The following is a 27,674-nucleotide window of genomic DNA, read 5'->3' on the forward strand; positions in this document are numbered from 1 at the left end:
TCTTGGCAATGAAGAAATGCTAACTAACAGGGATGTAAACAAATTTGTGAACAAAATTTGAGAGAAATAAGCTTTTTGTGCATATGGAACATTTCTGGGATCTTTTATTTCAGCTCATGAAACATGGAACCAACACTTTACATGTTGCGTTTATATTTTTGTTCAGTATAGTAAAGAACACCAGAGACGGACACAAACTGGCTTACTCATTCTTCAGAGGATAGATGTATCCTAGCCTGCTATCTACTAAGGGCGTTTTCTCACACAGTTCTGAGCTATAGTTCGAATCAGAGTTTGATTATTTGTTACATTGTATTTTTTTCCATTTGGTCTGGTTGGTTTCATATTGCCAAATGTCAAACAAACTAAGATGCCCAAACAAAACCACATGTTCATGCAAGTCATTTGTTTACTGGGCAAAAATGCTCAGGTTAAATCCAGCTATGATCATCATGGAGCATCACTTGTGTGTCCCAAATATTCATATCACTTTCGCGTTGGTCTTCCAACAACATGCGGGAGGAAAGCGCAATAGCCGCTATAACTGCGACGTGCAGAGAATACATTCAGTAGCATATACAGTGGGGGGGGGAAAGTATTTAGTCAGCCACCAATTGTGCAAGTTCTCCCACTTAAAAAGATGAGAGAGGCCTGTAATTTTCATCATAGGTACACGTCAACTATGACAGACAAATTGAGGGAAAAAAATTCCAGAAAATCACATTGTAGGATTTTTAATGAATTTATTTGCAAATTATGGTGGAAAATAAGTATTTGGTCACCTAAAAACAAGCAAGATTTCTGGCTCTCACAGACCTGTAATTTCTTCTTTAAGAGGCTCCTCTGTCCTCCACTCGTTACCTGTATTAATGGCACCTGTTTGAACTTGTTATCAGTATAAAAGACACCTGTCCACAACCTCAAACAGTCACACTCCAAACTCCACTATGGCCAAGACCAAAGAACTGTCAAAGGACACCAGAAACAAAATTGTAGACCTGCACCAGGCTGGGAAGACTGAATCTGCAATAGGTAAGCAGCTTGGTTTGAAGAAATCAACTGTGGGAGCAATTATTAGGAAATGGAAGACATACAAGACCACTGATAATCTCCCTCGATCTGGGGCTCCACGCAAGATCTCACCCCGTGGGGTCAAAATGATCACAAGAACGGTGAGCAAAAATCCCAGAACCACACGGGGGGACCTAGTGAATGACCTGCAGAGAGCTGGGACCAAAGTAACAAAGCCTACCATCAGTAACACACTACGCCGCCAGGGACTCAAATCCTGCAGTGCCAGACGTGTCCCCCTGCTTAAGCCAGTACATGTCCAGGCCCGTCTGAAGTTTGCTAGAGTGCATTTGGATGATCCAGAAGAGGATTGGGAGAATGTCATATGGTCAGATGAAACCAAAATAGAACTTTTTGGTAAAAACTCAACTCGTCGTGTTTGGAGGACAAAGAATGCTGAGTTGCATCCAAAGAACACCATACCTACTGTGAAGCATGGGGGTGGAAACATCATGCTTTGGGGCTGTTTTTCTGCAAAGGGACCAGGACGACTGATCCGTGTAAAGGAAAGAATGAATGGGGCCATGTATCGTGAGATTTTGAGTGAAAACCTCCTTCCATCAGCAAGGGCATTGAAGATGAAACGTGGCTGGGTCTTTCAGCATGACAATGATCCCAAACACACCGCCCGGGCAACGAAGGAGTGGCTTCGTAAGAAGCATTTCAAGGTCCTGGAGTGGCCTAGCCAGTCTCCAGATGTCAACCCCATAGAAAATCTTTGGAGGGAGTTGAAAGTCCGTGTTGCCCAGCGACAGCCCCAAAACATCACTGCTCTAGAGGAGATCTGCATGGAGGAATGGGCCAAAATACCAGCAACAGTGTGTGAAAACCTTGTGAAGACTTACAGAAAACGTTTGACCTGTGTCATTGCCAACAAAGGGTATATAACAAAGTATTGAGAAACTTTTGTTATTGACCAAATACTTATTTTCCACCATAATTTGCAAATAAATTCATAAAAAATCCTACAATGTGATTTTCTGGATTTTGTTTTCTCATTTTGTCTGTCATAGTTGACATGTACCTATGATGAAAATTACAGGCCTCTCTCATCTTTTTAAGTGGGAGAACTTGCACAATTGGTGGCTGACTAAATACTTTTCCCCCCACTGTATCCCCTGTATAGCCCCGGTTCCCCTAAATCTGCATAGGGTGTGCTCATAAAAGCGCTGCTACTCACAACATTTTTCAAAGATATCAAGTTATGATAATGCGTGCATTTTCTCAAAAGCTCGCAGTCAAACAACCAATAATACTATGCGCCTCTGGTTCTTTTCCCGAGTTTGGTCCGGACTGCGTTCACACCTGTAGCGAACCGCACCCACGGTAAGAATGGAAACCGAGACCACCCTTTTTGAGCGAACCACAGTGCGTTGTTTGGTGCACACCCGGGTGCGGATAGTGTTCACACCAGTCCAAACGAACCAAACTAAGGGGGTAAACGTGCCCCGGGTGTGCACCAAACAACGCACTGTGGTTCGCTCAAAAAGGGTGGTCCAAGTGGAAGCTTGGATGGAGTAATAGTGAGAAGGCTGCATGATGCAATCCAGTAAACATTTCCACTCCGAGAAGCCCAGTCTGAGGTCTGGGTGCTGGAGCATGTCAGGACTTGAGGAACCTGGCAGGCGCTCAGTGGGAGTAGGAGACGACCGACCGTCCGTCTCTGTGTAGACCGCTATGGGTTCTCACAAGCACATTCCCATATAAACAGATTAGAATCCAAAGGGTTTGTACACACTACTGCAATTTTGTGGTGAAGGGAAGAATGGCATTTTCATCATTTTACTAGAGGTAGATCTAGATTTTGACCATGTCCGTGGGTATAATCTTCTCATAGCTGAACACTATATCCCCTGCCTGCATCCCATGCTTAGGCTTTATTCTCCTAGCTGGACAGACAATGCTTAAGCTTGGTCACAGGCAATGCCATCTCACGTGGTATTGAGATGAGTGGATTTGCCAATTAATACAGGATGTACAGTACAAATGCTCTCTGGCATTTCAAATGAAAATAGTTTAGTCCAAGTACATCTGTCTTTGGATTATGTGACACACACATTTACTAAGGTTGAGAACAGTGTGCTCTAGAAAAAGTCTGTGTGAACAATGAAATCAGATTGGTTTGGGATTTAATAGCCAATTAAAATCCAAACGAATCAATAAAACCAAAGCAGACAGAAATGTCATTAAGGATGAAAAAAGGCTTGGTTTTGGGGGTGTACAGTAATTAACTGGAGAAAACGTTATAGAAAATGTAATTGTAGAACGGCGGGAACACACTGATGCATCCCAGGCCTCAGTTGGACTGCAGTGGTTTTGCTTGGCTTCTCCCCTCTCACTTCTTTTGTTCGACTTTCCTGTTGCCATGGAATACTCCAGCTATTCGGAACAATGTTCCTTTCTCTGCCCCTGAAACCTAATCACTCAAGCACTGTCTTCCACAGAAGAAAGATACTCTGGAATCAATGTCTTTATTAACCCAGAAAAAACACAGCTTGCTGTTGTTATCACCAATCTCCAGTTACCATGCGAAACAACCATTTACCTTTATCTCTGTGTGCAGGCCTGGTGGTTGGCCAGGTAAGGGTCGCAATTGGTTCAATTCTGGAGGCCAAACTTTCAGTGAACATCATTAAGCCTGCCCTACACTGACCAGGACAAGCAGATTCAGATCAAAAATCCATCAAGCGCATAGTATTCTCTTTGACTACTGAGCTGAAAGCTTGGCAATTAATGTAGCATTTTATTGTTGGTAATTTTGTGCCCCTAAATCTTGAATGGGGTGGCAGAAGCTGTGATGTGGCTTGGTAAACCGTAGTGCCATCTGCTTCATATTTTCTGTTTCTCCATGGCTTGTGAAAGCCTGTCTCCACGCACGCCTGTCTTGACAATTACGCTTCATCCACCTTCAACCACCACAGAGGGATGACTGCCTGCTGTACACACACACACACATACTTTCCCCCTCTCCCATTACCCCTTCCCCCCCAAAAAATACCACTGTGGGAAATGAGTCAGCAGCTGGGAGGGAAGCTAACCAGAGAAGCCCGCGCTGCACCAGGGCACTAAAAGCGAGCGCTGAGTGCTGGATTGGGACGAGCACATAATGTAAGCAGCTCTACAAAGACAACAAATGAAAACATGCTGTGGGAGCAGGGCAGGGGCCTGTTGCAGATCATACAGTAATTAGGAAAGAAAGTATGCCGCCAAGTTATTCAGTCCTGAATAAACAGAGCACAGAATAGGTCCAATACTTCCTGCTAGCATGCTCTACAAAAAGATAGGACCAGATAAAAAATATACACTACCGGTCAAAAGTTTAAAACACCTACTCAAGGGTTTTTCTTTATTTTGTACTATTTTCTACATTGTAACTACATCAAAACTATGAAATAACACATATGGAATCATGTAGTAACCAAAAAAGTGTTAAACAAATCAAAATATATTTTATATTTGAGATTCTTCAAATAGCCACCCTTTGCCTTGATGACAGCTTTGCACACACTTGGCATTCTCTCAACCAGCTTCATGAGGTAGTCACCTGGAAAGCATTTCAATTAAAAGGTGTGCCTTCTTAAAAGTTACTTTGTGGAATTTCTTTCCTTCTTAATGCATTTGAGCCAATCAGTTGTGTTATTACAAGGTAGGGGGTGGGGGGGTATCCTGAAGATAGCCCTATTTGGTAAAATACCAAGTCCATATTATGGCAAGAACAGCTCAAATAAGCAAAGAGAAACGACAGTCCATCATTACTTTAAGACATGAAGGTCAGTCAATACGGAACATTTCAAGAACTTTTAAAGTTTCTTCAAGTGCAGTCGCAAAAACCATCAAGCGCTATGATGAAACTGGCTCTCATGAGGACCGCCACAGGAATGGAAGACCCAGAGCTACCTCTGCTGCAGAGGATAAGTTCATTAGAGTTACCAGCCTCAGATATTGCAGCCCAAATAAATGCTTCACAGAGTTCAAGTAACAGACACATCTCATCATCACCTGTTCAGAGGAGACTGCGTGAATCAGGCCTTCATGGTCGAAATGCTGCAAAGAAACCACTACTAAAGGACACCAATAACAAGAAGAGACTTGTTTGGGCCAAGAAACACGAGCATTGGACATTAGACCGGTGGAAATTTGTCCTTTGGTCTGGAGTCCAAATTTGAGATTTTTGGTTCCAACCGCTGTGTCTTTGTGACGCAGTGTGAGTGAACAGATGATCTCTGCATGTGTATTTCCCACCGTAAAGCATGGAAGAGGATGTGTTATGGTGTGGGGGTGCATTGCTGGTGACACTGTGATTTATTAAGAATTCAAGGAACACTTAACCAGCATGGCTACCACTGCATTCTGCAGCGATACACCATCCCATCTGGTTTGGGCTTAGTGGGACTATCATTTGTTTTTCAACAGGACAATGACCCAACACACCTCCAGGCTGTGTAAGGGCTATTTTACCAATAAGGAGAGTGATGGAGTGCTGCATCAGATGACCTGGCCTCCACAATCCCCCGACCTCAACCAAATTGAGATGGTTTGGGATGAATCGGACCGCGGAGTGAAGGAAAAGCAGCCAACAAGTGCTCAGCATATGTGGGAACTCCTTCAAAGACTGTTGGAAAAGCATTCCAGGTGAAGCTGGTTGAGAGAATGCCAAGAGTGTGCAAAACTGTCATCAAGGCAAAGGGTGGCTATTTGAAGAATCTCAAATATAAAATATATTTTGATTTGTTCAACACTTTTTTGGTTACTACATGATTCCATGTGTTCTTTCATAGTTTTGATGTCTTCACTATTATTCTACAATGTAGAAAATAGTAAAAATAAAGAAAAACCCTTGAATGAGTAGGTGTTCTAAAACCTTTGACCGTTAGTGTACACTGGTTCAATAACAAATAAATCAGTCAAATAGGCCTCCTTTTCAACTCTACCTTTGAAGAAATAAACAATGAATTAATCACTCTGGAAAAGCACTTATAGTGACTGACTGTTTAATTGTGAGAAAGAGGCCATACCCCAACCCTGTGTTTGGTGATGTTGAGTCAGAGAGATAGAATGCGGCTGGGTTCTATTTTGGAATCATATTCAAAGGAGCGTGGAGTAGAGACAGGTTGAACAGGTTTGCTTACAAATGGCCCACAGACTCAGATTAACAGGCACCTCTCGTGCCCTGCTATGACAGCTGATAAAAACCCTCAGATACCACTTAGTCTTCTGTCAACCAGCTAAGTGAAAACAACAGTTATTGATGTACTTACTTTTAATCACATAATGAAACACAGTATGAGGCAATCACAATCAGCCCCAGACTAGTCGGACTCTCCCTGTGCCAAAGAGCGAAAAGGCAGCATTGAGGCAGCTTTATTAGTATTCAGGCCCATCACTCCAGTCTCCAGCCCAATACTAGTCCAGGTGTCTGGACAGAGCCCAGATCCTGGCAGGCAGGTCCTCCCTCTCCTCACCTCTCCTCTCTGGCTTCTCTGCTGGCTGGGTAAGGGTGGAGTGCAATGTTCCCTCAAAAACATTAGGCACTGAGCAAATTTCAGGTCTGCTGTGAACGTTGTGAAAATTCTGTGCAACTTCCAGCGTGCGTTTACTGTGAACACTGAGGCTTTACCTGCTTTAAGTTACAGTTTTAACAGTGGCCAAGTAGGCTACTTGATCATAATGTAGGCCTACCAGAGTGGCCGACCATCAAAAACATTGGAGAAAATGCATCCCATAACATGTTAACATGGAAATAGCTGTTCTATCATTCAGCCTAAAGTAGCAGCCAATGTGTGGTGTTTAACGTAGGCCTACATTCCATGAGTTTTGAAAAAAACGTGCAGGGCTTGACATTAACCTGTTTATCCACTTGTCCTTCAGACAAGGTGGTGACTGGAAAAGTTTTTGTGTTGTTTGATGCAAGAAACCACTTTACGCTACTAACTCACTAACTAGCAAAGGATATGAACAAAATGTCCACACATGGCTACATCCAGCTCTTGCTTTGATCTCAAAACAAGCGCATCTACTCACGACCACAGCTGTAAACATAGTCCAATTCAAAGTAAATGGCACAGATCCATATATGGCAATGGTAGATTTGCATATAGGCCTACTGCAGCTCTGATTGGTTATGGCGCACGGGTCTGTGTAGAGTACAGGCTGAGTCATGCCCAATAGAATCCTACTCCGATTCATTCTGCCTACAACAAACTCTCTTGCATAATTTGTTTTGTTTCGGTATGTCATATTGAAAGTGACTAATATTGCGTTGATTCGATCACAATTGCCACAGTAAAGGGAAAGGTTGATAGTGTTAACAGGGAAAACTCTACAAAGTTGAGTGAAGTTCAATCTCGTTCTTCTCTCCGTGGGCTGATATTTCTTCTGCGCGGCAGTCTCAGGGCTACTGCATGCACAGCTTCAAGGGAACATTGGTGGAGTGTGTCAGACACATTCCTCTGGCCACCAATAGAATGAAACAGAGACAGGAAATGAAAGTATAACATTTTGTGGAGGGGATGTATAGGAGTAGCCCCTCCTGGAGTGTCCATGACTAGAGTAGTGCCGCCGAACGGTATCTACGCTCACTCCCTCTCCACTTTCCAGGATTCACACACAGGAAATTGAGCAGGAAGGAGAGGAGAGGCAGAACCCACTGCTGTGAACAAAGGGCATGCCTCAACAGGATAATTGTTTTGTAGAACAACTGTGAGAAAGTCACTCCTGGTGACTTTTTAAAAAGACATTCTACTTAAAAATGCATAAAAATGTAATTATGTTGACACCATCTGAAATATAACTGATTCGCCCCACTGCACTGTAGAGAGATGAGGAGCAAGCAGGGGCTGTGCGCTTGTGCCTCTCATTAGCGCCACTGCTCCTTCTGTTTGCAACAAATATACATTGTAACTTGTCAATCTGATCTTAAAAGGGATAGTGCGATATTTTGGCAATTAAGCCCTTTTTATACTTACCCAGATGAACTCATGGATACAATTTTTGTCTCTGCGTGCAGTTTGAATGAAGGAAGTTGAAGGTAGTTTTGCGAGCCACTGCTAACTAGCGTTAGCGCAATGACTGGACATATGCTAGCTGTTCCCATAGACTTCCAGTCACCCGGACCCGCCCTATAGGACTCCCAATCACGGCCGGTTGTGATACAGCCTGGAATCGAACCAGGGGGTTTGTAGTGACGCCTCAAGCACTGAGATGCAGTGCCTTAGACCACTGCGCCACTCGGGAGATCATCCGTTCAACAACACCGCGTCTCACAAAGACACAGCGGTTGGAACCAAAAATCTCCAATTTGGACTCCAGATCAAAAGGACAACTTTCCACTGGTCTAATGTCCATTGCTCGTGTTTATTGGCCCAAGCAAGTCTCTTCTTCTTATTGGTGTCCTTTAGAAGTGGTTTCTTTGCAGCAATTCGACCATGGCCTGATTCACACAGTCTCCTCTGAACAGGTGATGTTGAGATGTGTCTGTTACTTGAACTATGTGAAGCATTTATTTGGGCTGCAATTTCTGAGGCTGGTAACTCTAATGAACCTATCCTCTGCAGCAGAGGTAACTCTGGGTCTTCCATTCCTGTGGCGGTCCTCATGAGAGAGACAGTTTCATCATAGCGCTTGATGGTTTTTGCAACTGCACTTGAAGAAACGTTCAAAGTTCTTGACATTTTCCGTATTGACCTTCATGTCTTAAAGTAATGATGGACTGTTGTTTCTCTTTGCTTATTTGAGCTGTTCTTGCCATAAAATGGACTTGCTCTTTTACCAAATAGGGCTATTTTCTGTATACCCCCTCTACCTTGTCCCAACACAACTGATTGGCTCAAACGCATTAAGGAGGAAAGAAATTCCACAAATTAACTTTTAAGAAGGCACACCAGTTAATTCAAATGCATTCCAGGTGACTACCTCATGAAGCTGGTTGAGAGAATGCCAAGAGTCTGCAAAGCTGTCATCACGGCAAAGGGTGGCTATTTGAAGAATCTCAAATATATTTTGATTTGTTTAACACTTTTCTGGCTACTACATGATTCCATATGTGTTATTTCATAGTTTATGTCTTTACTACTATTCTACAATGTAGAAAATAGTAACAATAAAGAAAAACCCTTGAATGAGTAGGTGTTCTAAAACTTTTGACCGGTAGTGTATGTTTTACCATTATTTATCTATTTTAATCCTTTACACGTGTGGGAATTGGCCTATATGGATAGGGCTACATTTAAATGTTTCTTACAGAATGAATATGAAAAGAATGGTAGCAACTGAAAGGCAACAGTTTGGAAATTATGGGAAAATGATTAGACCAAAGTTGAGAACAAAACAGCTCACCTGACACAAGACTGAATCCAAACCATAATCTGTTGATTTGAGAATTTTCATTTACTGTACTTTTCACATTTGTTGATAACGAAATCTGAATATACACTGGATACAGAGTAAAATCATAAGAATATTCCTGGAAAATGTGGGGTAGGTGCAACATAAGACAAAATAAATGTAAAGGGTTTGAGTGAGAGGTCTAACTGTAGTATCCAAGTGGCTACACACCTATCCAAAGTGTGCACAGTTCCTAAGTCATTTCAATGCACTTTTATGACTTAAAGAAGAATCCTCAACCACAAGGTACTTTTTTGAGCTCTCCTAGCTGTTGAGGAACTACAGCAAGCACACTTGTAGTTTTGTTTGGAACACAGCCCTGCATCCCTGCCATCACACAATTACTGTTGTTGTTTACGCAATCCAAAAACATCCCATTATAATTCGCAATCTGGGTCAGGTGGGCATAATTTGTTCTATTGCCAACATGACTAGCTAAGTTATAAAATTCGATCTAACAGTGTTAGGCTTTCACAGGGCAAATCAGAGAAACAGATCGAAATGTTGCGCATAGAAAGTAGTCAAGAGTGCATTCAGGTGCATGTTCTGCTGCGAATCGTCTTCATAATAGACAAACATAGGTTCATTCTGTTCAGAACAACCCAGGGTGTGACGCCATGTCATCTTGTAACTGTACATCAAACATAGTCATCCTAAACGTTGACACAGGGCCTTCAGAAAGTATTCATAACCCTTGACTTGTTCCACATCGTGTTACAGCCTGAATTCAAAATGGATGAAATTGATGTTTTTTTCTCACCATCTACACACAATACAGTGCCTTGCAAAAGTATTCCTCCCCTTGGCGTCTTTCCTATTTTGTTGCATTACAACCTGTCATTTAAATTGATTTTTATTTGGATTTCATGTAATGGACATACACAAAATAGTCCAAATTGGTGAAGTGTAATGAAAAAAATTACTTGTTAAACAAATTATAGAAAATAGATAACGGAAAAGTGGTGCGTGCATATGTATTCACCCCCTTTGCTATGAAGCCGCTAAATAAGATCTGGTGCAACCAATTACCTTCAGAAGTCACATAATTAGCTAAATAAAGTCCACCTGTGTGCAATCTAAGGGTCACATGATCTGTCACATGATCTCAGTATATATACACACACCTGTTCTGAAAGGCCCCAGAGTCTGCAACACCACTAAGCAAGGGGCACCACCAAGCAACAACAGGTAGGTAGGTAACAACACATCTGCCACACTGATCCTCAACACGGGGGCCCCTCAGGGGTGCGTGCTCAGTCCCCTCCTGTACTCTCTGTTCACCCATGACTGCATGGCCAGGCACGACTCCAACACCATCATTAAGTTTGCCGACGACACAACAGTGGTAGGCCTGATCACCGACAACGATGAGACAGCCTATAGGGAGGAGGTCAGAGATCTGGCCGTGTGGTGCCAGGACAACAACCTCTCCCTCAACGTGACCAAGACAAAGGAGATGATTGTGGACTACAGGAAAAAAAAGAGGACTGAGCACGCCCCCATTCTCATCGACGGGGCTGTAGTGGAACAGGTTGAGAGCTTCAAGTTCCTTGGTGTCCACATCACCAACGAACTATCATGGTCCAAACACACCAAGACAGTCGTGAAGAGGGCACGACAAAGCCTATTCCCCCTCAGGAGACTAAAAAGATTTGGCATGGGTCCTCAGATCCTCAAAAAATTCTACAGCTGCACCATCGGGAGCATCCTGACTGGTTGCATCACCGCCTGGTATGGCAACTGCTTGGCCTCCGACCGCAAGGCACTACAGAGGGTAGTGCGTACGGCCCAGTACATCACTGGGGCAAAGCTTCCTGCCATCCAGGACCTCTATACCAGGCGGTGTCAGAGGAAGGCCCTCAAAATTGTCAAAGACTCCAGCCACCCTAGTCATAGACTGTTCTCTCTGCTACCGCACGGCAAGCGGTACCGGAGTGCCAAGTCTAGGTCCAAAAGACTTCTCAACAGCTTCTACCCCCAAGCCATAAGACTCCTGAACAGCTAATCATGGCTACCCGGACTATTTGCACTGCCCCCCGACCCCATCCTTTTTACGCTGCTGCTACTCTGTTAAGTATTTATGCATAGTCACTTTAACTCTACCCACATATATTACCTCAACTACCTCAACTAGCCGGTGCCCCCGCACATTGACTCTGCAACGGTACCCCCCTGTATATATAGCCTCCCTACTGTCACTTTATTTTACTTCTGCTCTTTTTTTTTCTCAACACTTTTTTTTGTTGTTGTTTTATTTTGACTTTTTTTGTTTAAAATAAATGCACTGTTGGTTAAGGGCTGTAAGTAAGCATTTCACTGTAATGTCTGCACCTGTTGTATTCGGCGCATGTGACCAATAAAATTTGATTTGATTTGATTTGAAAGCAAGCGGCACCATGAAGACCAAGGAGCTCTCCAAACAGGGTTGGGTTATAAAAAAATATCTGAAACTTTGAACATCCCACGGAGCACCTTTAAATCCATTATTTTAAAAAATGGAAAGAATATGGCACCACAACAAACCTGCCAAGAGAGGGCCGCCCACCAAAACTCACGGACCAGGCAAGGAGGGCATTAATCAGAGAGGCATTAAAGACACCAAAGATAACCCTGAAGGAGCTGCAAAGCTCCACTGTGGATATTGGAGTATCTGTCCATAGGACCACTTTAAGCCGTACACTCCACAGAGCTGGGCTTTACGGAAGAGTGGGCAGAAAAAAGCCATTGCTTAAAGAAAAAAAGAAGCAAACACATTTGATGTTCGCCAAAAGGCATGTGGGAGTCTCCCCAAACATATGAAAGAAGGTACTCTGGTCAGATGAGACTAAAATTGAGCTTTTTGGCCATCAAGGAAAACGCTATGTCTGGCGCACACCCAACACCTCTCATCACCCCGAGAACACCATCCATGCAGCTTTAATTGCTGCAAAAGGTGGCTCTACAAAGTATTGACTTTGGGGGGTGAATAGTTATGCACACTCAAGTTTTCAATTTTTTTGTCTTACTTCTTGTTTGTTTCACAATGAAAAATATTTTGCATCTTCAAAGTGGTAGGCATGTTGTGTAAATCAAATGATACAAACCCCCTCAAAAAAATCAATTTTAATTCCAGGTTGTAAGGCAACAAAATAGGAAAAATGCCAAGGGGGTGAATACTTTCACAAGCCACTGTACCCCATAATGGCAAAGTGAAAACATGTTTTTTGATATTTTAGCAAATGTATTGAAAATGAAATACAGAAATATCTCATTTACATAAGTATTCACACCCCTGAGTGAATACTTTGTAGAAGCACCATTGGCAGCGATTACAGCTGTGAGTCTTTCTGGGTAAGTCTCTAAGAGCTTTCCACACCTGGATTGGGCAACATTTGTCCATTATTATTTTCAAAATTCTTCAAGCTCTGTCAAATTGGTTGTTGATCATTGCTAGACAACCATTTCCAGGTCTTGCCATAGTTTTGACTTAAATCTACTTGAAAATCTAACTCGGCCCCTCAGGAACATTCACTGTCTTCTTGGTGAGCAACTCCAGTGTAGATTTGGCCTTGTGTTTTAGATTATTGTCCTGCTGAAAGGTGAATTCATCTCCCAGTGTCTGGTGGAAAGCAGACTGAAGCAGGTTTTCCTCTAGGATTTTGCCTATGCTTAGCTCCATTCCATTAATTTTTTTATATTCTGAAAAACTCCCCAGTCCTTAACAATTACAAGCATACCCATAACATGATGCAGCCACCACTTTGCTTGAAAATATGGAGAGTGATATTCAGTAATGTGTTGTATTGGATTTGCCCCAAACATAGCACTTTGTATTCAGGACAAAAATGTCATCGCTTTTGCCACATTTGGAGTATTACTTTAGTGCCTTGTTGCAAACAGGATGCATGTTTTGGAAGTTTTTTTATTCTGTGCAGGCTTCCACAATGTCAATTAGGTTCCTGCTGCCATTTTCTTTTCTCTGATGATTAACTCATTCTCAACTCCAAATGTCTACCGGACTCCAACAGCGATGAGCAGCACAGAACAATAGTTCAGTCAGCCCCTCTGGACAGTGAATTAACTGGACAAACTACAGTGTACTTACCTCTGTACTGCACACAGTATCTACAACAGGATAATAACACACCTGGAAGAGGGGAGTTACACCGCTCTCTACTATAATTCTACAACATGTGGTCATAGCATTGGTGTCAAGGTGAATGTGAATTTCAGCAGATACAGATTGCCGGGTGTGCTGTTTGTTAGACCTGTGGTTCACAGTTTCAACATAGCTGTGTGTGTCACACCACTCCATCATTTTCTTCAAATTAGGCCACACCTAGAAAACACAATTCCAACTGTACAGAGAGAAGAGGGTTTAACCCTTTCCTTACCTCTGCCTACGACACAATTTCATGTTTCAAAAGCTCTTTGAAGTAAGGCTGGGCGGTAGGTCCTAAAAATAATATATAGATTTTTTCACATTTATAGGCGATTCAAGATATCTAAATAAGTTTTGTTGCACAATTAAAAGGTCAATACACTGCATTTCAAACAGACAAGTATAATCAAATTAATTCAGGGCTAAATAAAAGCCTTCCAAAACCATAAGACCCACCAATAATTTAATTATTTGATCAAATTAGTTTAACATGCTTTTTTTGCAATAATCACTGATTTGGCTTTCAAGTCTGTCTATGACAGGGTTTCAATTAGGAAAATGTTGGGCCGGAAATTTGACCAGCAGCATTTTAATTTACCGGACATTTGAGAAATTGACCGTACCCATATGCATTGGGTGCATAACCTGATTAGGGCGTCCACCCACCGTGCTCAGAATGACAGAAATCACATTTAGATTATGGTAATTCATATAAACTAAACATGCAAGTCGAGGATGAACGATGTGTGGTCCTTCTTACTGAATTCTGATGTGCACTTTGAAGATGTTAGAATAACTGTATTTTTCTCAGCCAACAAGACGAGTAACAAACAGCAAAATCACTAGCCTATGTCAACCTACTATCCCCCATAGTAGAAAAGTTTACCTATTCTATTGGTCAGCTTGTCGATAAAGAAATAGCCTATTCCAAACAGACTCGGGACAGTTGTCAGACGATAGATCCCATATTCATAAAACCAGTAGGCTTGGCTACATTAAAAAAATTACAAAACAAAATTAACCTTAAAAAGCAATTCGTCTGATGCAACAGATCAGAATGTTTATGATTATTGCGATACAGGCATTTGGAACATCGCATAAAACATACATTCAAATGAATTCGATATATTGCCCAGCCCTACATTGAAGTAACAATAAAAGCAACGCAATATAACATAAACGATAGATTGTGCAAGAGATGTCTCGAATATAAAACATATGTGGAAAAGACTACGGTATGTGTTTATGTTGAATATTTATCATCAGTAGGTTATGGGACTCCTTTAGCAACAGACTACTACCGACACAGCTGCTATGGGAATGCAGTATTCTGATGAGTACAAAGCATCAATTTAAGTTGAGATTCCTTAAGTAAAGCACAACCTTTATTTTTAAAGATGCATCAAGCAGAACAAGCAGATTAAGTACGGAGCTAATGGTATAGGAGTACAGGTGTCTGAAAATCAGTCTCAACTAATTTACAATCCATTCATTTGAGAAACAAACAGTAACTCTCCATATGTGCAACTGCAAACTGTCTTTTGAGCCTCGGTCAAGGGACATGTTCAGAATGGAAGTCTCCTGCAGCAGCTTGACAAAGAGGACCTTTCTTCCTCAGACGACAGGTCCCCTGTACAGGCTCAGGTTGCACACAAAGACCTAAATCCTGCTGCAGGCTGGAGCACAAAGCACTTCAACTCTCCTCTGAGAGCAGGCCAGGGCTCCAGAGCGGCCTGCTATGCCAGGCAGGGCCAGCTCAAACCAGCACACTGTCTGAGGCATTGTTGACTGAATACTCTAGTCAAGCACTACTAGTGATGTAAACTAGAATGTCATTTGTATTGTGCCGTGAGGACAGACTTGTGTTGAAAATGCCTTGGAATGATGCTTCAGTTGAAGATAAAGATCAAACTGTCAATTGCAAATCTTTCTGCTTTCCAGACAACAGTTGTGAGTAGACAGTCACTCCCCTTTTCAACTGATATTCAAACACCAACAGCAAGAGCCAACCTGTCCCAGAAATTACCCCTATTGCAAAAGGAGTGTCTTTTCTCCTGAGAGGCCTGTTTGAGAGGGAAAGAACACAGCTTACATAACTTGACTCTCTAGGCTAGTAAGGCTGCACTTATGGAAACAAATTGATAAGTATTGTAACAGAAGCCATTCCTGCTTGCAATATAATCGTTGACATTTAAAGGAAAGACCAGAGGAAGCATTCCACTTTCGAGTCAACACATAGCAGGAGACACGTCTCATTCTTGTGTTGTTAAGATATACTCCAGGGCGGAGTGTTTTCAGGAAGTGCATGCTTGAGGAAGACCTAAAGCGCAGTGCCCACTTCAAGCTGTCTGGAAGCAGTTAAATCATGACTCATCTCAAATAGGACCACACCGCACACACACGCACACACGTACCTCTCTTTCCTGTTTGTTACTGTTTCTGGTTGCAGTAAATGTTCCATGACATCTCTTTATTTATTTATTTATAACTAGTAAATACTTTGTCCCAGAAATGCATTTCGCTACACCCGCAATAACATCTGCGAAATATGTGTATGTGACCAATACAATTTGATTTTGAAATGCTATCTACCTCCCGCCTGTTAGAAGTGAGAAACAAGGAGGGAAGAATGATGAGCAGCACATGCCAGGGCAAGACCAAACTAAGAATCCACCATTTCACAACCAGAGGAAGAATACAGTCAACCAACAGATGTCACATCACACTTAGGACCTAGTCCAAACAAGGAGACGCCCTCTAATCTTAGTGTTATCTGGACAAAAAGACTGGTGATCATAAATTGATTCATCGTTATCACAGGAGTTTATGAGTAATGCATTCTTCACTGAAACAGTGTTTGATAATGGAGTTTGCAATGGCTTGAATTTCCGAACACGTTTGTGTATTTCACTTCACTCACACCATTACTGAGCTCTATCAATATGTGAACTGTTCCTGTAACACATTGGTGTGAAGTGCAAAGCTAGGCTAATCTCTGCTATGTCATCCCTAGGAGAGATGCAGCACACTGTTATTTGTGTCGTCCTCCAGGTCAGCTACTGGCCCCCTCTCCCAGGACCCCATCAGGACCCACTCTCTAGGACCACCTGGCAGGCCAATTGGGGGTATCCACACCCTGAGATAACAACACACATTTGAGGCCCTGGATAAACATTGACCAGTTCACACAGGCTGTGGAATGCCCTGAAGTGATTTGTTTTCCCCTGATCTGCCAAAATGTTGATTCGATGTGGCGATGGGAGATATCACCCAACACCTCCCAGCCCAGCCCACTTCATGTTGATGCCGTTCACAAAAGGCTGGGCGATTTGGCCTAAAACTCATATCTCTATTTTTTCAAAGTTATGGGCGATTCACGATAGATTTTTTACATTTTAGTCATTTAGCAGACGCTCTTATCCAGAGCGACTTAGTTAGTGAGTGCATACATTATTTTTTTCAATTTTTCATACTGGCCCCCCGTGGGAATCGAACCCACAACCCTGGCGTTGCAAACGCCATGCTCTACCAACTGAGCTACATCCCTGCCGGCCATTCCCTCCCCTACCCTGGACGACGCTGGGCCAATTGTGCGCCGCCCCATGGGTCTCCCGGTCGTGGCCGGCTACGACAGAGCCTGGATTCGAACCAGGATCTCTAGTGGCACAGCCTTAGACCACTGCGCCACTCGGGTCATCAAGACAAAGGGTGGCTATTTAAAGAACCTCAAATATAAAATATATTTAGATTTGTTTAACATTTATTTGGTTACTACATGATTCCGTATGTGTTATTTCATAGTTTTGATGTCTTCACTATTATTCTACAATGTAGAAAATAGTAAAAGAAAGAAAAACCCTGGAATGAGTAGGTGTTTCCAAACTTTTGACTGGTACAGACCCCCTGGTTCGATTCCAGGCTGTATCACAACCGGCCGTGATTGGGAGTCCCATAGGGCGGCGCACAATTGGCCCAGCGTCGTCCGGGTTTGGCCGGTGTAGGCCGTCATGGTAAATAACAATTTGTTCTTAACTGACTTGCCTAGTTAAATAAAGGTAAAATAAAATAAAATAAATAAAAATATACACATAAGCTTCATTGTACAATTAAAGGTCAAATACACTGCATTTAAAACAGTCAGCAATAATCTAATATATTCAGAGCTTGTGAAATTATACATAGGCTGAATGTATGCCTTCAACAACCATAAGACCATAGGGCCCCATGTAGCTCAGTTGGTAGAGCATGGCGCTTGCAATGCCAGGGTTGTGGGTTCGATTCCCACGGGGGGCCAGTATGAAAAAAATATAATAATAAACTCACTAACTGTAAGTCGCTCTGGATAAGAGCGTCTGCTAAATGACTAAAATGTAAATAAGACCCACTGATAATGTAATTATTTTATCAAAATAGTTGTACCTGCTTTTTGTTGTTGTTGCAATAATCACTGATCTGGCATTCAGGTCTGTCTATAAAAATGCCCTTTGTAAAAATAATAATAAGCCGGAACCATGCATAATGCACATTCACTAATATTGTAGCAGGCATTACAGAAAATTAACACCTGTCTCAAAAACAAGCCCATGTGCTAGTCAGTAGCCAGCTAATATTTATATTTCAAGTTTAGCCAACTTGGATCTGAATTCAGCTAACAAGGAAAAATAGTTGAATTGTTATGAACACAACCTTCGGTCTGTCTCTAACTGTAACAGCATGCTAGCCTGTCCAGTTTGTTCAGATGTTGAAATCAAGTGGCCTACCTTATTTCTCAGAATGAGAACGAGTTGCTAATTCCATATAATTGTTTTATGATTATTGCACATTTATAAAACACAGACTAAACAGCTAGTATAACAATCTTTATATGACTACAATGATGCAAATATTTTCCACAATGAATGTTCATTGGTACATCTGTTTTAGTAGTGTCTGCTCTGCTCGAAATTTGAGGAGTTGAAACATTTAAAAAAGGGTATGTTGAAAGGTTAACTTCTCCTCTATTACAGTAAAATAATGTCTCCATGTGTCCTGGTGTCCATATGACCGATTCTGTTGGACCAAACCTCAAATGCAAATAGCGAGTTGAAACCGCTTGTCAGAGAGGAAGAAGTGATTTCTCATCTTTGCTGTTCTGAGTGGTAAGGGGAAAGGCTTGGGAGAAAGAGGCGAAGCGAGAGGTTTCAATCTCGCCAAAATATGTCCAAAAATAATCCCGATGCGTTTCTATGCGCTTATTTTGAACCCAAGCTTGTCGCCTGCCTTCCCGCCTTTGGGACAACGACTCCTATTGTTAAGGGTGGAAATATGAGCATTTCGTCATTATATACAGATCTCTGGTGTAAATGGGAAGGTGCACAGCACAGAATGAGCGAACGAGACGAGACCATAAAGACAACATGTGGACAAACGCTCATAAAAACGAAAAATACAGGCATTTGGAATAAGTGCTACATGTCAAGATCAAGCTTCATGGTTACAGCAGACATTCAATCCCCTCCTGGATCAAAATCCCTATTGCCTAAATTGTTTTGTGCGCAATTTAAAAAATAAGAATAATATATATATATATATATATATATATACACACACACACACACACACACACACACACACAGTGGGGAAAAAAAGTCTTTAGTCAGCCACCAATTGTGCAAGTTCTCCCACTTAAAAAGATGAGAGAGGCCTGTAATTTTCATCATAGGTACACGTCAACTATGACAGACAAATTGAGGAAAAAAAATCCAGAAAATCACATTGTAGGATTTTTTATGAATTTATTTGCAAATTATGGTGGAAAATAAGTATTTGGTCAATAACAAAAGTTTCTCAATACTTTGTTATATACCCTTTGTTGGCAATGACACAGGTCAAACGTTTTCTGTAAGTCTTCACAAGGTTTTCACACACTGTTGCTGGTATTTTGGCCCATTCCTCCATGCAGATCTCCTCTAGAGCAGTGATGTTTTGGGGCTGTCACTGAGCAACACGGACTTTCAACTCCCTCCAAAGATTTTCTATGGGGTTGAGATCTGGAGACTGGCTAGGCCACTCCAGGACCTTGAAATGCTTCTTACGAAGCCACTCCTTCGTTGCCCGGGCGGTGTGTTTGGGATCATTGTCATGCTGAAAGACCCAGCCACGTTTCATCTTCAATGCCCTTGCTGATGGAAGGAGGTTTTCACTCAAAATCTCACGATACATGGCCCCATTCATTCTTTCCTTTACACGGATCAGTCGTCCTGGTCCCTTTGCAGAAAAACAGCCCCAGCCCCAAAGCATGATGTTTCCACCCTCATGCTTCACAGTAGGTATGATGTTCTTTGGATGCAACTCAGCATTCTTTGTCCTCCAAACACGACGAGTTGAGTTTTTACCAAAAAGTTCTATTTTGGTTTCATCTGACCATATGACATTCTCCCAATCCTCTTCTGGATCATCCAAATACACTCTAGCAAACTTCAGACGGGCCTGGACATGTACTGGCTTAAGCAGGGGGACACGTCTGGCACTGCAGGATTTGAGTCCCTGGCGGTGTAGTGTGTTACTGATGGTAGGCTTTGTTACTTTGGTCCTAGCTCTCTGCAGGTCATTCACTAGGTCCCCCCGTGTGGTTCTGGGATTGTTGCTCACCGTTCTTGTGATCATTTTGACCCCACGGGGTGAGATCTTGCGTGGAGCCCCAGATCGAGGGAGATTATCAGTGGTCTTGTATGTCTTCCATTTCCTAATAATTGCTCCCACAGTTGATTTCTTCAAACCAAGCTGCTTACCTATTGCAGATTCAGTCTTCCCAGCCTGGTGCAGGTCTACAATTTTGTTTCTGGTGTCCTTTGACAGCTCTTTGGTCTTGGCCATAGTGGAGTTTGGAGTGTGACTGAGGTTGTGGACAGGTGTCTTTTATACTGATAACAAGTTCAAACAGGTGCCATTAATACAGGTAACGAGTGGAGGACAGAGGAGCCTCTTAAAGAAGAAGTTACAGGTCTGTGAGAGCCAGAAATCTTGCTTGTTTGTAGGTGACCAAATACTTATTTTCCACCATAATTTGCAAATAAATTCATTAAAAATCCTACAATATGTTTTTCTGGAGAAAAAAAATCTCTATTTGTCTGTCATAGTTGACTGTACCTATGATGAAAATTACAGGCCTCTCTCATCTTTTTAAGTGGGAGAACATGCACAATTGGTGGCTGACTAAATACTTTTTTCCCCCACTATATGCATGTATGTATGTATGTATGTATGTATGTATGTATGTATGTATGTATGTATGTATGTATGTATGTATGTATGTATGTATGTATGTATGTATGTATGTATGTATGTATGTATGTATTATATTGTATGTATATATGTATATATATATATATATAAATAAATAAATAAGTGAATGAATAGTGCCCCTTCCGGTAATACTGTATACTTCGGTATGAAAATCTGGATACCGCCCAACCCTAATGTTCACAAGTATGCACGGCTTTCACAGTGAATGGAAATAATCATTCTCCAAGAGCAGGCCTCCAACCAACCATCTACAAGCCATGGTGAGGTTGTTTATACTGTACAGTAGAGTACAGTAGAGTAGAGTACAGTTAAGTCAGGGTTCCACCACGTCACTCCATATCCCTCCCGACTGTCCTCATTCAGCTGGGGCTCACACAGACCCCTTTTGTAATGTCAACAATGTTTCCAAGAATACCGCTTGGAGCATTCCGGACTAACATCCGGAAATATGTCCCACTACTACTAGCCTAGATCCTTGACATTGTTAACAGGAGAAAGATGTGACCCTCAGACACATCAGCTTTAGGCAATGCCTCAGTAATTACAGAAGCTTAAACACCCCATAGTTTGGGTTCTCATCCATGACACGGCTTGCCTGATGATACAGTGCTACAGCAGCCATAACATCATCATGTGTAACAAAGATACTAATTGTGTATGTGATCTGTCAGTCAAGGCACCAAAGAATGCCCTCCACAAATATGTCAACAACCTGAGCGAAAGCAGACTTCCTTGGTTAATAAATTAGATCCAAAAGGGCACCAGCTGTGAGATTGTCTGGTATATTACCACATATACAATTGACCTCTCTCAGAACTTTTAGGCCAGACAAAAGTTAGCCAGCTACTATAAATAGAAACCCTATAGTAAGGTTTACATTCTTTAAGACCCCAAAATCAAAGCAATTATCATCAACTTCACTTCAGATTATCAATGTGACATTTCCCCTTCTCAATGCTTACCCGTATTGGTGACGTTGAAAACTTGATCTTCCTCCGTGGTCCCGGTTCCTCCTCATCTGAAAGCCCAGGGGCCTCCTCAATGTCCTCCTCATCACAGGGCTGCTCTTCCTTCTCTTCCTCCTCCTTGAGGGTCTGGTCAGTATCCCTATCATCCACAAATGCTGCGTTCTCTATACCATATGCCACTGGGGAAACCTTGCCCCTGCTGCCCTGTTCCTCCTGCTCACGCCCCTCCTCAGCAACCTCCTCATCCACCTTTTCCTCCTCGTAATCCGCAGTTTGATTTACAGGACTTGTGTCTTCCCTCCACTCCTCAACTCGACTTCCATCTTCCTTCTTCAGTGTAATCTCTGTCTCCTTGCCCTCATCATTCTCTAAGATCTGCTGATGGTGGTCATCATTCTGACTGATCACCTTTGGTGGTGATTCTTTTAGCTCAACTTTGATCTCTTTTGGGGGTTGCACATTCAGTTCCTCAAAAACATTGTCTTCAATATTCTCATCTTCATTCTCCTCGCTCTCTGATGACTCATTCTGTACCACTATGAGCTCAGCCCGGACCATGCCAGGCAGAGATGAAGCCTGGGTAGGTGGCTTTTCCCTGGTGGGACTATGTGCCACATGCCCATCACTCTTGGCACTGTCGGAGGTTTTGGCCCTGTTGCTACTGTAAAAGCTGTTGGCAAACATGGTAGGCTGTTTTTGATCCCTGGGGGGTGGACTGGAGGGTTTTACGCCATCGCTACCCACAGATGGTCTACCAAAACAGTCACTGGTTGAGGGGGAGCGCTTGTAAGCACTTTGGCCACCTGGGGATATGGGCTCTGGGGAGCTGGCCTTTGGAGTGGCATTGGCTGTTGGGGGGATTGGTTTGTGAGTGGTGTTATTGAATGGGGAAGTTGGTTTGAGAATGACACTGGTAACTACAGAGGTGGGTTTGTTAGTGGCATCATTAGTTGGAATGGTGGATTTGTAAAAACTGTCCCTTGTCGGAGATGTAGGCATTGACCGATCTGAGAGACTGCATACTTTAGATAATATCTCTGTGGCTTTTCTCTCATTGTCACTGTCCACAATGAAGTTGTCTAGCCGCCTGGACATGGGTCCAGCATTCAGTGACAACCTGGACACATGTTTTGTCTCCTCAGTATCGCTCCTCTCATCTGTCCGGCTTCTCGTCACTGGAGTGGGACCAGGCTCTGTTTTGATGTTGCTAGTCTCAGTGGACCCTGACAATCTCCTGGTACTTTTCCCCCCATCAGACACACTGCCCAGGGCCACCCGGCTTACAACTCTGTTGGGAGACTTATCCGCTGCGGGTTGTTCTTTGATAGTCCTCTCAAAGAGTTTCCTGGTCGAAGAAAACTTCTCTGCCAAAGCTGCTTTGTCAACTTCGACATCCCCTCCCTTGGGGGTTTTATCTAAACTTTGAGATTCTGGGCTAGTGGCACAGCTCAAGCTTGTTGTGTGTGTGGTGACTGCAAATGGCTCATTTGGTGGGGAGACAGGGGACACATCAGCTTTCAATGTGGTTTTCACCTCTTGAATCTCTTGTTGCTGACCATCCATCTGGAGGAAAATATTCTTTATCTTGTTTATCCGATTGCCAAAAGGCCTCCCCCTCGTGTCCTCCTGGGTGTCGATAGAGCCATTTGCATATAACTTTGCAGCGCCGTCGGATTTCGTCCCATCAAAAGTACACTTAATAGCGTGGAAGTCAGACTTGTAAGCATTTCTATGCGGGGACGCGCTCCTCAGCGCCCTTTCTCCTTTGCTCTCGGCTTTTATCATTTTCAAAGATTTACAGGGAGTATCTTGGGAAGAGGTGATAGGAGTTAAACTTCTGAGTATTTCCTCGTTTCTTGTTTCACTATTGTTGTTCTCTCTCGACCAGTGCCATGGATCCCTCAGATTCTCCGGCGCCCTTACCTCAAATCATGCGTAATGTGTGGTCATCTACAAAGACAAGAGCAAAACACACTTTCAAAACCTAGCTGTTAGTACTATTCGAGCCTATCCAAATCAGATCAACTTCCTATATACCTCGCAATCGCATTCTTCGTGCTGTTTCAAAGCAAATGACTTTTCCCTCATCACGACATTGTTGTAGACCAACGTCTTTAATTCTTGAACCTGAATTGGCTTTTAAGTAGCCTATGACAATTCGTAACCGGTCAAACACTGACAATAAAGTCAGCCAAAGATGAAACACAGAAATAAGTTAACTGTGCGAAACAAGTTAGATACCAAAATGTCCTTAGTGGTGATCAGTTTCATTGTAACAATTCCAAGTAAACCGTGATCAAAACATTTCAGAGCTTTACCGCACGAAAATGAACTGCCGTAGTATTTTACCTCTTACGATACTTGTTTCATCGTCCTAGGCGCTGAAGGCTCCTCATAAGGCAACTCTTGTGTAATTTATACTCCCAAACTTGTCATTTCTTTACCACCATCACTCCCCTTTCCATAGTTTCCTCCTTCCTTGTACTCCAGACACAGACGTATCGCGCTACCGCGCTTACCTACCCTCGCTCTCTGGCGCGCCACACGATCAGACAACATCGGGGGCGCGCACACCAAAACATTCCAGGACTACAAACCCCCCACCCCCTTCTTGAGTGCGTGCTTGCGCAGTCACGAGAGATTTCAGGAATATATTTCCTTGAGAAGCTCACCTACCGCAAATGAAAGAACAACTTGGAACTGGAAAAAACATTTAAAATGTCCTCAAACAAAGCAACACCTATCCCATCAGGTAGCTACTGTATGCATCTTCAGCAGCTGCTCTATCTGATAGTATTGTTTTGGGGTAAATGTCTCAACAGCAATATGGCTATTTGATGTTTCAAATTGTTTCCAACAAGTGGCTGTGATTTTCGTGAACAATATAAGAGCTTGTGTGAAATAGGCTTGGCATGACGCTACACAGATGATTTACGACCAACCTTAACTTGGTTATACTATCTTTGTTCTCGGTTCTGCCAAACATGTCTTCTAAAATCTAATTTTCCAGTTGCTGGGTGCTCTTATGAATTAAGAAAATGTTTTTTGATTTTTTGATCCATGAAGTAATTCAACCATATGTATGCCGCCATCTTGTCTATTTCAAATATTCTCTCATTGATTGGGACAGGTGGGTCCACCCCAAAGTGCTGCTTGTCATGACACTCACCTGTCTTGATCAATGAGAGAGGGTTTGAAGTAGAGAAGATGGCGGTTTACACATTGTTGGATTACTTCATGGAGCAAAACATGTATTTATTTTAATAATGGAGCATTTTCTAAATTCTAACGAACCACCTGCAACTGGACACAGACATTTTAGAAGGTACACTATATATACAAAGTATGTGGACACCCCTTCAAATTTGTGGATTTGGCTTTCAGCCACACCCGTTGCTGACAGGTGTATAAAATCGAGCACACAGCCATGCAATCTCCATAGACAAACATTGGCGGTAGAATGGCCTTACTGAAGATCTCAGTAACTTTCAACGTGTTACCGTCATAGGATGCCACCTTTCCAACAAATCAATTTGTCAAATGTATGCCCTGCTAGAGCTGTCCCGGTCAACTGTAAGTGCTGTTATTTCGAAGTGGAAACCTCTAGGAGCAACAACGGCACAGCCGCGAAGTGGTAGGTCACACAAGCTCACAGAACAGGACCGCAGAGTGCTGAAGCTATTAGCACACACAAATTGTCTGTCCTCGGTTGCAACACTCACTACCGAGTTCCAAACTGCCTCTGGAAGCAACGTCAGCACAATAACTGTTGGTTGGGAGCGTCATGAAATGGCCTAAGGTTACCATGCGCAATGCCAAGCGTCGGATAGAGTGGTGTAAAGCTCGCCATGACATTCTAGACGATTCTGTACTTCCAGCTTTGTGGCAACAGTTTCGAGAAGGCCCTTTCCTGTTTCAGCATGATAATGTCCACGTGCACAAAGCAAGGTCTATACAGAAATGGTTTGTCGAGATCGGTGTGGAAGAATTGACTGGACTGCACAGAGCCCTGACCTCAACCCCATCGAACATCTCTGGGATGAATTGGAACGCCGACTGCGAGCCAGGCCTAATCGCCCAACATCAGTGCCCGACCTCACTAATGCTCTTGTGGCTGAATGGAAGCAAGTCCCCGCAGCAATGTTCCAATATCTAGTGTAAAGCCTTCCCAGAAGAGCGGAGGCTGTTATAGCAGCAAAGGGGGGACCAACTCCATATTAATGCCCATGATTTTGGAATGAGATGTTCGATGAGCAGCTGTCCACATACTTTTGGTCATGTAGTGTACATGTTTGGCCGAATAGAAAACAAAGATAGTATCGCCAAGTTAAGGTTGGTCGTAGATTCTGTGCCATGTCAAACAGTACCTATCCTGTAACGGGTAATGGAGAATCCCATTAGCCCGTTACAAATCTGTAGATAAATATCTGCAATATCTGGTCCCTTGGTCAGACCACACCTCCTTAAATGGTCGCCTGAATGACTCTCAATGTGTCATAACTCGACTGTGTCCATTGGGTAATAACATTGTTCCAGAATAGCTGACCTGTAAAGAAACTCAAAGGTTCATAAAAAGCACTATTACATCACTGAGAAATGTGCTGCCTTGCAGAGATCTCTTGCTCTCACTCGCTCGCTCGCTTTCTCTCTAATTCAATTTGCTTTATTGGCATGACGTAACAATGTACATATTGCCAAAGCTTACTCTGGATATTTACACTATTAACATAATTAAAATAATAATCAATATTGTCAATGGGACAACAGTAACAACAATAACCAAGGGTCAAAATAACTATTGAACAATAACAATATAGTGGACATGTGCAGGTTGGTTGGTCTATCAGACACTGTCCCTCATCTCTTAGCAGGCAGCAATGTAGTGCGCTGCCAACCCACAGCTCTCTGCGTCCTCCCCCAACAGGACGGGTAGCCTATTCTCATCAGAGAGGTCTTTGAAACCTTGAAAAAACAGTTTCAAATTTGGGGAAATGACATTAATTGTTTTATGTTTTTGACATTTTTGTCAGGAAATGCAGCTCGGTCTCAGGTTCTGCTGTGGTGCAGTGGTTGCACAGCCTTTCCTCTACAGAGAGCCAGGTTTTCCTGTGTCTACCCTTCTCAATGGCAAGGCTGTGCTCACTAAGCCTGTACTTTGTCAAGGTTTTTCTAAGGTTTTGATCAGTAACCATGGTCAAATAGTTAACCACGGTGTACTGTCGATTTAGGGCCAGAAAGCACTGCATTTTACTTTGTGCTTGTCCTTTTGTTTCCCAATAACCAATGTAGTTTTGTTTTGACTGTGTTATAATTTGGTTTATTCTGATTTGATTGGATGTTCTGGTCCTGAGGCTTCAGTGTGTTAGTAGAACAGGTTTGTGAACTCAGCCCCAGGACCACCTGGATGAGGGGACTCTTTTCTTTGCTCAGCTCTTGGCATTGCAGGGCTTGGTAATGATATGAGAGGGGGTCACTGTATTTTAGATGTTTCCAAAACTTACAGTGCCTTGCAAAAGTATTCATCCCCCTTGGCGTTTTTCCTATTTTGTTGCATTACAACCTGTAATTTAAATGGATTTTGCTATGAAGCCCCTAAATAAGATCTGGTGCAACCAATTACCTTCAGAAGTCACATAATTAGTTAAATAAAGTTAATGTGTGTGCAATCTAAGTGTCACATGATCTGTCACATGATCTCAATATATATACAACTGTTCTGAAAGGCCCCAGAGTCTGCAACACCGCTAAGCAAGGGGCACCACCAAGCAAGCGGCACCATGAAGACCAAGGAGCTCTCCAAACAGGTCAGGGACAGAGTTGTGGAGAAG

At 42.7% G+C, this 27,674-nt stretch overlaps 1 protein-coding gene across 1 annotated transcript in view; it reads right to left on the minus strand.

Annotated features, from left to right (window-relative positions):
- The window catches only part of LOC311143308 (neurabin-1-like), a 42,917-nt gene extending 18,601 nt beyond the window's left edge, over nt 1-24,316 (minus strand). The window contains exons 1-2 of the mRNA XM_084179140.1: nt 24,196-24,316; nt 21,841-23,796 (exon numbers count right to left, since the gene is read on the minus strand). Of these exons, the coding sequence (XP_084035266.1) occupies nt 21,841-23,631 (1,791 nt within the window). The 5' untranslated portion in view covers nt 23,632-23,796; nt 24,196-24,316. The remainder of the gene's footprint in view (nt 1-21,840; nt 23,797-24,195) is intronic.
- Nucleotides 24,317-27,674: the final 3,358 nt, after the last annotated feature.

This window comes from Coregonus lavaretus (genome assembly GCF_964263955.1).
Source record: "Coregonus lavaretus genome assembly, chromosome: 16".
Classification (NCBI taxonomy): Eukaryota; Metazoa; Chordata; class Actinopteri; order Salmoniformes; family Salmonidae; genus Coregonus; species Coregonus lavaretus.